Source organism: Oratosquilla oratoria, chromosome 2, assembly GCF_046742065.1.
Source record: "Oratosquilla oratoria isolate Oo_2021 chromosome 2, ASM4674206v1, whole genome shotgun sequence".
Taxonomy (NCBI): domain Eukaryota; kingdom Metazoa; phylum Arthropoda; class Malacostraca; order Stomatopoda; family Squillidae; genus Oratosquilla; species Oratosquilla oratoria.
Window position 1 is genome coordinate 14,633,985 of NC_134778.1, and position 16,739 is coordinate 14,650,723.

The 16,739-nt window shown below is 38.1% G+C and overlaps 1 protein-coding gene across 7 annotated transcripts in view; it reads right to left on the reverse strand.

Annotated features, from left to right (window-relative positions):
* LOC143037054 (uncharacterized) overlaps positions 1 to 16,739 on the reverse strand; it is a 262,443-nt gene that overhangs the window by 81,628 nt on the left and 164,076 nt on the right. For 6 of the 7 annotated variants that reach the window (XM_076205173.1, XM_076205210.1, XM_076205194.1 and 3 more), the window contains 2 exons: positions 13,728 to 13,895; positions 8,877 to 8,981 (listed from right to left, as the gene is read on the reverse strand). In XM_076205173.1, coding sequence (XP_076061288.1) covers positions 8,877 to 8,981; positions 13,728 to 13,895 — 273 coding nt within the window. The remainder of the gene's footprint in view (positions 1 to 8,876; positions 8,982 to 13,727; positions 13,896 to 16,739) is intronic. The other variant, XM_076205187.1, reaches the window with a different exon arrangement.

The window sequence follows — 16,739 nt, forward strand, 5'->3', positions numbered from 1 at the left end:
CAAGGGTAAAATTTTTGTATTGAGGCAGATATCCGATAAGTTTTTGGTGAAAGGTAGAGATGTTTTTTGGGGTTTTATAGATCTGGAGATGGCTCATGACAGGGTCAACAGGAAGGCATTGTGGAGGGTTTTGCAGATGTTTGGGAAAGGAGGAAGTTATTATGGGAAACAAATGGGTGCTCTATGGATGTCGGATGGGTGGAGAGTGGGTGCATGCCTTGGCTGGCTATCTCAATTGTGAGAGGGGAAAAGACTTTTGGTATATACAGAGATAGATAGGAAAGATGCAACAGAAGATGAATGTGTACAGACATTGGAACTTGTAAAGGAGGCCAAGGACAAGGATGAAATGAGGAAATAAGAAAAACAGCATTTTTTCTGGAAATCTCAACGTTCTCAGAGAATTTTTTTTTTTTAAAGACAAGGAGTATAGAAAGGAAATGCTACAAGAAAACTGAAAATGGCCTATGTTAATGTTGGTTTACTATTGGCCAGGTTAGAGATAAATAATTATTTGATGGGAAATAAGCTGGATATTTTGTGCTTAGTAGAGACCTAATGTCCTAAAATTGTTGATCTACAGCTCAGGAATTATAGATATACCATCTGGAGAAGTGACAAAGATAAAATGGGTGGTGGGTGATGGTCATTGTATATATGTGTATATATATATATATATATATATAAATAGAATATCAAGGCTGAAACAATCCATCTAATATATATATATATATACTTGTATTTACCTAAATATAGTATACAGGGAAGGAGCAACACTCATTGGGTCTTGTCTTGTACTCTCTAATTTTCTAACATACCTAGACTCAAATTCATGAAATTGTGTACAAGTTAACTTGATGTACAGTATGACCCCTGAATCTTGTGGTAAAAGAAACTAATTTTTTCATATACCTTATGTATAATGTGACCCCAACTTCTGAACATTACTAGTTAAATATTGCATTGCTGGCATCATTCTGGACATATAGCAAATAAATGGTCTTCATTCTTGTTTGTTCAAAAATACCCCAAAATGGTCAAACACTTACATGTATTTTCATTCACAAGTGTTTCCATCGCTGAAATATTGCCTAACAAACAACCCATTGGTCTGAATTAAAGGTATATATATGCCTTACCTCTAATTCTTTAACAGTATTCTATTTATGATAACTGTGTCTTTTACTGCCTGTATGTCCTGTAGAGAAATGTAGTACAAAAAACAAAGTACCATATTTGATGGCTTATGAGATGCACTATAAAAAGAGAGAAAGAGAGAGAAAGAGAGAGAAAGAGAGAGAGAGAGAGAGAGAGAGAGAGAAGATGGCTATTGGCTACTGTATGGGAGCAGTGGCCCTTGAATCAAACTACATTTTCATACATGTAAAGAAAGTGGTTGTTGCTTCTGCACCACAAAAATAAGTCTTGTTTATTTCAAGGTAATAATGTATAACAAATTGCACTTACTGGTATTCTTATAAAATAACACCAGTCAGGAAAAAATTATGTGACAATGTATAACCATGTATATACCTAAACAATGCCTCCCCAAAATGAGGTGCATCTCATAAGCCTGTCTTATAAACTGTCAATAACAATACTTGGGAGAGCAATACCTCAGCAATGTAAACACATGTGATTGAAGGTGTATACAGATTGGAGAAAGGAAAAAATTGTTAAGTTTTCATTCATATACAATTTTGTATATTATAAGTGGTATACATAGTGAATGAAATACTGATATTCATATGGCAACAAAAATGAAGAAGGTAGGCTACAGGAAGCAGGTTGACGGAACTTACTGACACTATTAAGGTTAGCCAAAGGTACCATGAGACAGTAGGTCAACCAATTAAGTTAGTCACTAAAAATGCATTAATTTTAACAAATTCAAAAACATTACCTGTGTATAGTGTGACCCCCTGTTTTTGAGTTAAAAATTTATCATAAAAAACTCATACTATCTACAAATATATAAGGTATGAGATCATAATTATGGGTGATCTATTGCCAGAAAATCACATGAAGACAATAATAGGAAACCTATATCATTTGCTGATACTTATAAAGAGTGTCATACCCCATACTGGAGTACTGACTACATGTTATTGTGCAGTATCAATTGCACAGTAGCAGACGGACGATGCTTTAGGGACTGTTTTGGGGCACCCCTACAGACTAGAACCACACATCATTTTGTCTATGTTAAAAGTAATCTCTACTTCAAGAGGAATGATGCTACTTGTACTATGACTATCCCTCTGAAAACTGTCCTGTACCAATCTTTGAGTAGCCTATACTTTCCTCTTTTGCCTCTGTCCCTTGTGGGAGGAGGAGAGAATTCTGCCACAGTGTTTTCAATGTGAGTTGTAAGGGGCAACAAAGTGGGACAGAGTGATGGGACTAGGTATCCTGCCTTTGGTAAAATTATCCTACAAGAGGTCAAGGCATAAAAGGGTCTGGGAGGAGATTTCCAACTGGAACCCTAAGGTTTGGGTCACTGAATGTGCATGATTGTGGTACAGATGAAAATAATTGGTAAGAGATGGGCAGCATATTTATGAGAAGATGAATGTGTTAGCATTAAGTGAAAATAAGTTGAAAGGAGAGGTGATTTTGAGTTTGGGAGTGTGGTGGAAAGAGTGTCAGAAGTGAGGAGGACAAGGGAGGGAAGGGGTGGATCTGCTGGTAAGTGATGAGATAGAAAAGCACATGGTGGAGTGGAGGGATGCATCTTCGTGGTTAATGTGGATGAAGGTGAAACTGGGTTATGGGTTTTTATAATTCCATAAGGGTCTGGTAGCAAGAAGATTTTATGGGAAAGGGAGGTTTTTCTGAGTGCTAAGAGAATTTTGGGAGGAATGTCAATGTAGTGTGTTGGTAGATCTCAATGCTAGAGTAGGGGATGAACCAATAAAGTGGTTGGGAAGTCTGGAGTGCCACATAAAAATTTGATGGTGGAGAAGTGTTTACAGAGTTGATGATAGCTAACACAGTATTTAAGAAGTGAATCAAGCATAAGTACACATGGGAAAGGGTGGTGGATGGAAATGTGGTTGATAAGGCATCAATGGAGTATGTAGTGGTATCCAAAAGTAAGATACAAAAAGTTCTGGATGTCCATGTTCTTTTGAGAGGGAGTGGGGGAATGTCAGATCATTTTATAGTAAAAGCTAAGTTGAGAGTGGAGGATACGTGGAGAAAGAGAAGGTCAGAAGGTAGAGAGGTGCTTAGATTAAACAATTTAAATGAAAAGAAAAAGAAGGAATACCATGAGAAACTGAGAGAAATGTGGAAGGTGGTGAAGGGTAGAGTAGAGGTAGTAGGAGAGGAGTGAATGTGTTTCAAGGAGGAAATGACATGGGGTGCAAAGATGGTATGTGGAATGAGAAGGATGGGAGGGAACTGAAGGAAAGGTAGTGAGTGACGAAATGATGAAGTAAAGATAGGAGAAAAGAAAACATTTAGGGATTGGTTGCAAAGTAGGATTCAGGAGGTACAAGAAAAAAGAAGAGAAGCAAAATGCAAGATAAAGAAGGCAAAAAGGAGAGATGTAAAATGGGGTAGGATGATTTTTTTTTTTTTTTAAAGAATAAAAAGATGTTTTAGGAGGAAGGAGGTAAGGCAGGCAGAGAGGAAAAGGTAAAAGGTGCAGTGGACAGATGTTCATGGGAGTAAAGGCAGTAAGGGAAAGATGGGTAGAGTGTTTTAGAGAGCTGTTGAATGTGGAGGATAATAAGGGATTGATTGTGACAATGGGAGGCACTATGAAAAATGATGGTGATGGGAGAGGAAGACGGAAGAGATATAAGAAATGATGACATATAAGGAGCTTTGAAAATTACAAGACTTGGTGAGACACCTAGATTAGATGGGTGCCTCATAGGGTATCTGAAGAGGGGAGGTACAATTAGTGGACTGGCTAGTGAGGTTGTTTAATGTGTGCCTATGGGAGGGGAGAGTGACAGAGGACAGGAGAAGTCCCTGTATAATTCTGCTTTACAAAGGAAAAGGGGACAAATGTTTATGTAGTAGTTTCAGAGGGGTCAGTTTGTTGAGTGTAGCTGGAAATGTTTAAGGGAGGGTTTTGAGAAGATTAGTAGAGGAACAGAGGAACTAATTGATGAAGAGCAGTGTGGGTTTAGGAAAGGTAGAGGATATGTGGAAAAAAAAATTATGGTCAAGCAAATTTGCAAGAAGGTTTTGGCCAAAGATGAGGATTTTTTTTTGTGTCTTTATGGAGTTGGAGAAGGCTTATGACAGAGTAAACAGGAAGGTACTATGGAAGGTATTGCAGATATGTTTACCTAGTTTTACCTAGTCATATTACATGGGAAGGGAGCTATGCTCTGAGTGACCCGTCTTTGCATCTTTCAGCATCAAGATTTTTCTTAAAATCTTGAATAGTACTGCACACACTGTTTCTTTATCTAAGTTATCCCAGATATCTAGCACTCTGTGCAGGAAGCTATTCTTTTTCTGATATCTTTTACAGTTATCCTTTTTGAGTTTCTTTTCATGACCTCTTGTTTTTTCATTGTCATTTTTTAGTAAATCATTCCTATCATAGGGTTGTCCAGGTCAAGAACTTGACAGGTCTGTACAGGTCAAGTACCAGGCAGAAGGCCTGTCTAGGTGGGAAATCTTATTTCACCTGACATCCCTACCTGTACCGGCAGATCTTATTTTTAATAAACAAGGAAAACACCATCAAGGTATTTCTTGCCTGCATGAAGCCCCCCTCTTATGTAAAACCCCCATTACATAATTGGTGGATGCAGTGCCTTTCCACGCCCTTGACTAAAATCTTTGTCCTCAGCCACTCAAGCCACACCAACCAGGTCACCTACCAGCCACGCCTACCAGTTCTGCTGTCCACTGACTACACCCTTGGACCCGCCAGTATTCCCACACCAACCAAATCTTCAAAGCCCCCAAAATCAAAGTAACTAACCACAAGGTTCCATTCAGCTCTGTTCACCTCTCAATAAGCATTGACTTCAAGCAAGCCCAGCACATCATCTGTATGCTTCCAAGCAAGACATCTATACACCACCCTTCCACCAACCACTCCCTTCGAGATGACATTTGGACTTCTAGGAACATCTGCTGATCACCACAGGTGTGACCTGCGGTTGTAACCATCTTAATATTGGTGGTGAAATCATAAAGCATTCAATTTTAAACCACCAGGTGGTAGTTTGCTACCAATTGGAAGACAGCTGTCTGCAGAGTAGAAAATGTCTGTCAACTCAACACATCACTGCATCAATACTCCAATCAAACCACAAGAAGCCCTAGTTTTTCATATCAAAGCCCAGTACCAAGCAAGCCCAGCACTAGGACATCAAACCACAACATTCCATACAGCTATGTGCATCTCCCAGGTGATTGAACTTAAATCAAACCACAAGATTCCATTCAACTATGAACACCTCCACAAGATTCCAATCAGCTACACGCACCTCCCAGTGAGCGAGCATCTATACACCACCTCCCTCCACCAACCATCCTCCCCGAGGCATCTGACAAGCAATGCAAAACCCCAAACCCAGCGCACGACCCACTAGGTTAGTCATACCACTGACCTCTCTACCCCTCAAACAGAAACCAGATGACTCCAATCACCTGTAGAGATCCAGTGGACTGACTTGAAAGCCAACACCAGTACCCCCAACAACTTCAGTTAAGACACAAAGGACCCTAGGCTGATGAGACTTGTCTAGAGGCATCTCCACATATGCTGTCCCCAACTAACATTCCAAATCATTGTATCAACTATATTATTTCCACTAATTTCCCTTTTTATAATTCAGGAGCCAGATGAGAGCCTGACCTCCACCCACCTCCAATGCCTGCATGACCAGCGAGTACAGGAACTTCGTGACGGTTAAGCTCAGACCCACTTAACCACCTCAACACTCTACCTGTTACTCTCCATCCCCCTTCCACCCATGACCAGGAACTTCACATTGGCTGAGCTCTTCGCTTGATCACCTAAGCACTTCAGCATCATTCAACCCTACCCACCACACGCATCACCTCCTACCTCCACCCAAGATACACGAAGTGTCAACCAAAAATTGCAATCCCAGCAATATTCATGATCAACAACATCAGCTATGAATCAACACCTTCAGTCTACCATCAGTCTCTAACTACCCACAGTGCTATCCAGGCTACCCAAGCAACATTACTCTTCAGCTATCATCACGTAAAGTACCCTGTTTTCCCAAAATCTTTATACATGTAAACACATTCAATATAAATAGTATGTCACAAACCAATAAGTGTATACTGTATATAAAAGAAACAATGCATTAAACAGACCCCACATAGCAAGACATAAAGTGATCACTAATTCTTCAAATCAACATAACATTCAACATGTAAAGTAAATAATATACATCAAATTCTCCAATCCACATAGATCTATCAAAAATACCTATATATATCAACCAACAGCTAATACAAACACATACTACAAATAACAAATATAGAATACCAAACACAATGTCAACATATCAAACCTCAGATATATAGAACTCAATAACTTAATAACAAAACATCTCCCAGTGCATTCTGACACAATATACTTACGAGATATTTTTTCAAACCCATTCTATATAAATATCAAAGATAATACATCTTTTAAATACAAGCTACATTATCACATCTACCATCATGCACTCAAATAATTAACCAATATATATATATATATAATAATTTAGTATCACATTTACCTTGGACTAAATCAAAATGTGCAACCCAACTCAAACCCCAACCACTCATCTCACCCCAAGGAAATATCACATGCAGTCACCCAAAGCCAACACATACTAAAATAACACAAACCAAGAGAAACACAAAAACAAATCCCACAATGAACAAAACCAACACATAAAAACCATGCAATTACAATAAATTATTTCACCTACAGACATAAGGACGTCATGTGTTTTGAAAGGTTACAAGGAACTCACAATCACTTACCAAAGCTATATAATTTTTTTTTTTTTTTTGACAATCCATGACAAATATTCCTGGATCCTTTTCTTTTACAACTGTCTCTCCTATGTAATTTGATGATTTTTTTTTTTTTTTTTTTATCCATTTCCAATTCTTTTTCCTCCACCCCATTACCTATTTATCTATTTATTTATTTTTTCTTTTCTTATAAAGAAGAAAGGCTGGAGGAAGTAGATAGTTTAGATACTTGGGGTTGTATGTGGTAGGAAAGGGAGGAGTGGAGGTGGAGGTAGATTATAGATTGAGAGAAGCAAGTGGCTTTAGGGACTAAAAAGTATAATGAGAATTGACATTTGGGAATGGATGCTAGGAAGAGAGTGTATGAAGGGGTGTTTGTGCTGGCAGCACTGTATGGGGCAGAGACATGGAACATGAGAAAGGAAAAGTTTAATGTCTTTGGGATGAAATGTCTGAGAAGTATGGTAGGGGTTACAAGATAGAGTCAGAAAGAAGGTGAGGAGAAGAGTGGGGAATGGAAAAGGAGATGGGTGATTGGATTGGTGAAAGAGTATTGGGATAGTTTGGACACATGGAAAGAATGAGTAAAGAAAGATTAGTAAAAGAAGTGTGGAAGGCAGAAGTGGATGGAGTGAACATGAGGGAACAACCAAGGATGAGATGAATGGATGGGGTAAAAGGGGCATTGAGCAAGAGGGGGATGTCTGTTGAGGAAGGGAGAAAGCATAAGATAGGGGTGAGTGGAAAATGGTTGTGTATGGACAATACTATGATGCATGGAAGGGAATGGGTGGTTTAGGGAGTGTTATGAGTGAATGATGTTTTGATGCAGCCCAAAGGTATTTCACCCCATCCTCAATGTTACTGCATAAGGGGATGGAGAGGGGGTTACCAATTAAATGAAACAGCCTTGCTGTGGATGTGCTGTGTCTTGCTGCATTGCCTTTGACCCAGGGTGATAGGCAAGGTGCAGGGATGACCCATCATCTAAGAGGAGCAAAGATGAGAGGGAGGGAAGGGTGGTGAATGGGGTTGGAATGGGTAGGGAGGAAATGAGTGGGAGTGGAATTATGCCTTTTGACTTTAGCTCTCTTGTACAGGGGAAGAAGCCCTTGATATATGTATGTATGTTAACTTTCCACACTTGGCTCCAGCCAAGATGTTTTTGGATAAACTTGTAATCTTGCTCCTCTTTTATTATTTCCATGATTTTTGCATCATATGCAAACATGTTAGTTTGGCTTGTCATAAATTACATAATTTCATTTTTAAAGATGAACAATATTATGGGTGTCAATACTGACCTTGTGGGGTGCACTTAATCACTACCCTCTATCTTGACATATTATCCTTTACTACTGTTCTCATGTACTTGTCCTTCATGAGATCCCCCCAATCAAATAGTTTACATCCAAGTCCTCTCATATGCCTCAACATCCACAACATTAAACAGGAAACACCCTGTCAAAGCCTTTCTCTACATCTAAGTACACACAATCCATCTCTCTTGCAGCACATCAACTACTGAGTAAATGCTTAACAGGTTTGATACATGTATAACCTTTCAATTCTAGAACCAAACTGATTGTCTTCCCGAATGTTAATTTCCTCTAAGGTTTTTAACCAACCGATAATTCATAATTTTCACACAAAATTTTGTTTTCATGATGGTCAAGAATACTAGTACACTGGTTTATTTGTATGAATTCATAACTGATCAGAGCCAAAACTTAGAGGATATTAAACACAAATTATACATAACTTTTCTAGATCAAGTGATTAGTGAAATAGAATCTCTAAAATGCCACTCTAAAATGGCACACTAAAAGTATAAAAGACAAAAGTCATAAGGTGCGATGAAGTCATGCTTTTACTACCACAAACATTACCTTATCCACTGCAGCCTTGTGTTCTCCTTCAATTTCAATTTTACTTGCCAATGCTTCCTCCAACTGCTGTGTTTTTTCCCATAAGTCTCTCTCTAAAATGTCAACCTACAAACAATCAATGGCAGCTTAATGGAAGATAAATCATCACAGTTATTGGTTTTAGTATGAGGAATCAAAATTATGTTTGAAAGAATAGGATTATATAAGAATTATGAACTAATTTAAACTTACAAGCCTTAACTATACTTAACAGAAACAAAACAAAATACCTTCTAACACTACAGGACATAGTATGTACGCATATATGAATACTATCACTTCAACTTTCAGTGGAGCATGTAAGTAATGTCTGACCAGACAACACAAAAACATTATCATATTCATTTGATGTTACCAACTGCATAGAGTGTCATAAAATGAGTGAATGAATCTCGTTGGAATTTTTCAATGCCATTGGTTTGTAGGTGACCTTATAATTACCATTTGTCAAAAACAATATATGAAGTTACAGGCATAAAATTACATCTGCAGTGGGCAAGATGCAGGGATGACCCATCATCCAGGAGCCAAGATAAGAGGGAGGGGGATGAATACGAGTGGATTATGTGGGGATAGAATGGGTGTGAGTAGATTTTGTGCCTTTGTTTTTTGGCTACCTCCCATTTAAGGGGGAAAAAGCCATTTATATGTATGTACCTATATGAAGAATTATCTGAGGACTTACACCTAGAAAATTTAAGCATACAGTTTCCCACATGAATAAGACCAAAACCATATACATAAATGACATGGATGAAGGAGTAGAGTGTTATATGAATTTCTTTGAGACGATGCAAAAATAGTAAAGAAAGTAAGAACAGAGGATTGCAACTCATTACAATAAGACTCGGACAAGATCTGGAAATGGACTCAAAAGTGGGAAGTGAAATTCAATATCAAGAAATGTAGTATAATGGAATTTGAAAAAAGTAAAAACTGAATATTGAGAGATTATAAAATTGGTGAAGAAGACGTCAAAAAAGTAAACTCAGAAAAATACCTTGGAGTGATGATCAGCAATGACATGAAACCAGATAAGCATATTTATAAAATAGTCAGAGAAACCTATAATTTATTGAGGTCAATAAAAGTGGCATTTGCCTATTTGGACGAGGAAATTATAATTTTTTTTTTTAACTAAACTAATAAGACCAAAACTCGAGTACACAGCGACACTATGGACACCCAGTACCAAAAAGAACATAAAGAAGTTAGAAAGAATACAAAGAGCAACAACAAAACTGGCACCAACTCTTTCCAAAATGACATATGAACAAAGACTGTCCAAATTAGAATTACCAACACTGGAACAAAGAAGGGAAAGAGGAGATTTACTAACTATCTACAGATGCTCCTCTACTTATGTTCATTCGTTTTACGTTTTTTCGATTTTACGTTTGAACTGACTAAAAAAAAATCGTAAAAAAAAAAAATTTGAGTGAATTTTTTAGTTTAGCGCGCTCTCCGTAGTTCAAACGATACTTGCACATGACGCTGCATCCATTGTTTACATTTCACAAACGACAAACTGAACATGCCTTGCCTCCTCCTCCTCCTCCACCATCTCAATCTATGTTGCTTGAATTTATTTGAAATTAATGTTATTATTTTACAATGTTATGTGTATAATTAATGATTTAGGCATGTTTTATAAGATACGGTAATAGAATTTATGGATATATAGTACAGTAACAACTTGCGTTCATTTTCAACTTACGTTCAGCTATTCGGTACGTAACTAAAACGTAAGTTGAGGAGCGTCTGTATAGAATTACGAAGGGAATGGAAATCTTAGATAAGAATGACTTATTGAAATGTGACAATGGAAAAACAAGAGGACATGATAAGAAACTAAAAAAAGATAATTACAGAAGAGATCTGGAAGAAAAAAAGAAAAAAAAAAAAAAAAAAAAAAAAAAAAAAAAAAAAAAAAATAAATAAAAAAAAAAAAAAAAAAAAAAAAAAAAAAAAAAAAAAAAAAAAAAAGCTTCCCACACAGAGTGATAGATACTTGGAACAAATTAGATAAAGAAACAGTGTGTGCAAACCCTATTGAAGATTTTAAGAAAAAACTTGATGCTGTGAGATACAAAGACGGGTCACCACGAGCATAGCTCCCTTCCCGTATAATACAACTTGGTAAACATACTCCCTCACCCCCCAATCCCCTCCCACTCCCCCTCATGCATCACAGCATCATCTATACACAACCCTTCTCTATTCACCCCTATCTTCTGCCCTCTCCCATCCTTTCTCAACAGACATTCCCCTCTTTCCCAATGCCCCTTTTACCCCATCCATCCATCTCATCCTTGGTTGCTCCTTCATGTACTTCTACATCTGCCTTCCACACCTCTTTTACTAATCTTTCTTCACTCATTCTTTCCATGTGTCCAAATCATCCCAATACATAAACCCTATCTCCCAACTCTCTTTCCAACCCTGTTCTCCTCCTCACCTCCTCGTTTCTCACTCTATCCAGCCTAGTAACCCCTATCATACTTCTCAGGCACCTGATTGAGTACTCATTCATAATTCATGTATCACCTATTTAGATGTTGATGCTTGATGTATATTGCTATTTTGTTTTCTAATTCCATGTCTTTTTATGTTACTTGTGTCTATTTTACTATTGTAAATAATAATTAATTTTAACAGAGTATAACTATCCTGCCCAAACTGTCACTCGTCATGCACCCTGATACTCAAGACAAAACAGCCTTTGTAACACCAGTTTAAGGTTCTTCCCTGCGGATTAAGGATGCTCCGGTTACCTCCCAAAGAATCGTTAATACAATTACTTCAGGCAGGAGAGGAGTTAAATCATATTTAGGTGATGTGATATTTAGTGATACTTGGGAACAACATCAGAATCTGTTGCATGAGTTCTTTGAGAGAGCCAACAAGGTTAATCTAACCATCAATTTAAAAAAAAAGTCATTTTGGACATGCCCAAATATCCTACTTAGGTTTCAAAGTAGGCAATTTGGAAATATCCCCCTTGGCAGTTAAAGTTCAAGCTAACAGAGACCTCCTACACCCACAAACTGGAGACAAGAATGGTACGTTACTACAGATAATTCTGTCCAAGTTTCTCTGATATTGCAGAACCATTGACAGATTTGTTGATAAAAGAGTGGAAGTTTGTTTGGACAAAACATTGTCAGCAAGCTTTAGAAAAATTAAAACTAATTCTTATGAATGACTCTGTCCTGGAAAGCTCAGATCCTTCAAAAATCTTCCACTTGCTCACAGATACAAGTGATGTTGCTTTAGGATCAACGCTAATGCAGAAGACAATTGGAATATTGCATGCTACAGTGCTACAGCTTATTTCAATAAGAAATTAAACCCCAGCCAACATAACTATGATACAATCAAAAAAGGATATTTGGCAGTTTTGGCAGCATTGCAGCATTTTGAACCATATTTACATCCATCTTTACCCATTTGTTTACATACTGACCACAACCCTTTAGTTTTCCTAAACCAACTCTCCATTTCCAAATCTAAATAAAGACTCACCAGATGGAGTTTCCTTTTACAATCCTATACTCTCCACATACATCATGTAAAAGAATCAGTTAATGCCTTGCTGATTCCCTACTAAGAATCAACTTAAAAGGGAGAGGGTGTCACATCCTTAGTGTGAATAGAATCCTATGGTTATGCTGTGCTATGCCCTTGAATGAATAAAATCTCCTGTTTGTATTTTTAAGGCATGCTTCATGTGAATATGATGTATATTATCATTAATGTTGATATTGTCACTTGTGGAAAGAAATTTTCTATTTCATAACATGTACGTTATAAAGTACGGTAAACCATTGAGTAATACCTGACTGTTGGGGTGCATTTCAAATACATTCTGTCTTATGATGCCAAGCTTAGAAAATATTACATAATTTGGTGTGAAAACATGTTTTTCTTTACCATTGGTTAGTAGCTGAAACTACCTAGTTTAGGTATGTATTAACATCCAGGAAACATAATCACCAATTCCTGGGTTACATATGGCTGAGCAGAGAGCAATTACAGAGAGAACTAGAGAGGAGACCCAAGCAGAGAGAGACAACTGAGATATAAGAGAGAAAACTGAGAACAGAGAGAGAAGACAAGAAAAGATCTACATAGAATTTTTTCTATATTTGTTGATTACAATAACTCAACTAAACAAGACCTTTGGACCTCTATGACTGCACTACACAATCTTCTAGTACCGAATCTGTGAAATGTCTCCACGCAAAGTGCAAAGCCTTCGTTTTTCTGAATTATTTTGGACATCTAGACTAAAGTTAAGTATGACTCTACACACACTCTCTCTCTCGTCTCTGCTATTTCTTGACTGCGAAACATCAACAAATCTCCTGCATGTTCCTGACTACCAGAAGATTCCCCTACCTGAAGTTACCGTGCATCATTTTCTCCTCAAACAACTTGTGTGTTTCCGAGACTTGCTTTTATAATGGGTTCACTTCCCAAAGAATAGTTTAGGGATATTCTTTTGCCACTAATGCCCATTTCCAATACTTTGCATCTTTTTTTTTGTATTGAACTTCGTTTCCCATTATCAACTCTATGCAAAAATAGTGTCTAGATCTTTTTGCAATAGTCTACTGTCCTCCTCTTATAATTTTTGCATCGTCTGCGAACTTGTTGGCATAGCTTGTTGTTCTTTCTAATTCAAAAGCTAGTCTGTGACATATTCACATTCAAGTCAACAGATATTAGTAATAATAAAACAACTCATAGATTTTCAGTAACAAACATTAGGCATATCACAGTTAATGACCATTCTTTTCACCTCCTTACCTCTTTTTGTAGATTTGCTTGCATTGCAATTTGACTTTCCTTCTCCCTGATTAGGAGAGTAAGTTTTTCATTATTTCTAACAAGTTCTTCTCTTTCTTGTTCTCGCTCTCCTGCTTGGTCGTCAAGAAACTGTCTATGTGACCTCACTTGTCGATCTGCCACCTCTAGCTGCATTATCAAAACAAATATAGTTAAGACCATGAAACCAATGGGAGAAGATTATGTCCTTAGAATAATGTCGTTTTCCTATATGAAATAAAATCACTAATCAACAATATTGCAGTACCATATAAGAAATAGTGCTTGTATAGTTTTCCTTTACAATGGAAATGAAGAAATTTTAGAGAGATTAGTTTGTTGAGTGCAGTTGCAAAGATAAATGGGAGGGCATCAATTGAGAGGATTCAGAGAGGAATAGAAGGAATAATAGGTGAAGAACAAAGGTGGGTTTGGAAAGATAGAGGGTACATGGATCAAAATTTTGTGGTAAGGCAGGCTTGCGAGAAGTTTTTGGAAAAAGATTAGGATGTTTTTTGGGGCTTTTATGGAGTTAGAGAAGGATTATGACAGGGTAGGCAGGAAAGTATTATCAGAGATATTGCACATATCTGAGATATGGGGAAGGCTGTTAACAGCAGCCAAAATTTTTTACATGAGCAGTAGAGCTTGTGTTTGGGTTGGGAATGGTGAGTGATTTGAGGTGAAGATGGGGCGGCACCAGAGGTGTGTTATGTCACCATGGGATGGTTTGGGTACATGGTAAGAATGAGCAAAGACAGACTAGCAAAAAGTTTGGAAAGCAGTGGTGAATGGAGTGAACTTGAGGGGACAAACAAAATTGAGATAGATGGATGGAGTAAAAGGGACTTTAAGCAAAGATATGAAAGTAATGAGGAACTGTCGAGACTGGATTAAATATTTACAACAGAACCTGAAATTGTGGATAAAATTGAATACAAGACACCACCTAGAAAGAGTGACCATATACTTATAGACACTAAGGGTAGTGGGTCAGGGATTGGAGATGGTTAAAGAAAATGGAGAAAAGTGGGAGGTGAGCCAGCTGTTGTTTGCGGATGACACTGCGCTTGTGGCAGGATTGGAGGCGAGACTGAGGAAGTTGGTGACAGAGTTTGGGAGAGTATGTGATAGAAGAAAGCTAAAGATAAATGTAGGTAAAAGTAAGGTGATGAGATGTACAAAGGGTGAAAGTGGCAGTAGACTAGAAGTGATCATTAAGGGAGAGCGACTGGAGGAAGTGGATAGTTTTAGATACTTGGGTGCAAATGTGGCAGGAAAAGGTGGAGTGAAGGTGGAGGTAGAATGTAGATTGTGAGAAGCGAGTAAATGCCTTGGTGGGTTGAAGAGTGTAATGAAGAATAGACATTTGGGAATGGATGCTAAGAGAAGACTGTATGAAGGAGTGATTGTGCCAACAGCACTGCATGGGGCAGAAACATGGAACATAAGAGAGGAAGAGAGAGTTTGAATGTGTTTGAGATGAGGTGACTGAGAAGTATGATGGGGGTTACTAGGCTAGATAGAGTGAGAAACGAGGAGGTGAGGAGAAGAACGGGGGTGGAAAGGGAGTTGGGAGATAGGGTTGATGAAAGAGTATTAGGATGGTTTGGACACATGGAAAGAATGAGTGAAGAAAGACTAGTAAAAGAGGTATGGAAGGCAGATGTGAAGGGAGTGAACATGAGGGGACGTCCTAGGATGAGATGGATGGATGGGGTGAAGGGGGCTTTGGGGAAGAGGGGAATGTCTGTTGAGGAAGGACGGGAGAGGACAGAAGACAGGGGTGAATGGAGAATGGTTGTATATGGATGATGTTGTGATGCATGAGGTGGAATGGGCGGGGGGATGGGGGGTGAGGTAGTATGTGTGAGCAAAATTTGATGCAGCCCGAAGGGATTTCTCCCCGTCTTCTCCTTTTATTCATGGAGGGACAGAGAGGGGGGGTCGCCGATTTAATGAAGCGGCCTTGCTGTGGATGTGCTGTGTCTTGCGACACTGCTTCTGACCCAGGGCAGTGGACAAGGTGCAGGGATGACCTGTCATCCAGGAGGTGCTAAGATAAGAGGGAGGGTGGAGGGGTGTGGAGTGTATTCAGAGATTGAATGGGTGGGAATGACTTTATGCCTTTTCCTTTTTGGCTACCTCCATTGTAAAGGGGGGAAAAGCCTTGGTATATGTATGTATGTACTAAAAGAAGAAATATATATGGAGAGAAATGAAAAGTATGGGAAAGGAAGATTGATGTACAACAAAATGGACTTTGGAAAACTAAAGAAATTCTTTCAAAATGCAAATTAGGAAAAATTCTACATGGAGGAGACAAAAGTGGATGAGAAATGGGAGATCTTGATGGATAACTATAATGAAGGAGTGAATAGGCACATACCAAGACAGAAACAAGTGTACATTAAATGCTGGTTCAATAGAAGATGCAGTGAGGCAAAAGATTGAAGAGACAAAGCTTGGAAAAGATGGAGAAAAGATAAAAAACCTAGAAAATGGCAAATATAAACTATAGAAATGAGCATGTAAAAGTGCAAAGAGAGGAAAAAAGGAACTATGAAAAAGACATTAAAGAAAAATGCAAAGAGCAACCCAAACTATTCTATAGATATGTGAATGGTAAACTTAAAAATAAACAGGAAATGGTGAAACTACGCCAAGGAAATACATAATGCTCAGAATATCTAGAAATGGCCAAAGTCATGAATAATCACTTCAAGTCACTTTTCATCAGAGAGAAGGTACAGTATTGGGATGAAGGAAGTGAGGTGCAATCTCCTCCCATGAGCGAAATAATAATAACACTATCCCGATAGAGTGTCGGGACAGTATAAAATTGGAAACAAAGAAGTCAAAAAAGTCGATTCAGAAAGGGACCTAGGAGTAATCATCTCAAGTGACCTGACACCTGATAAACATGACAATAAATTATTCGGAGAGACATAACTTATTGCGATCAATGAAAGTGGCCTTCGACTACATAGATGA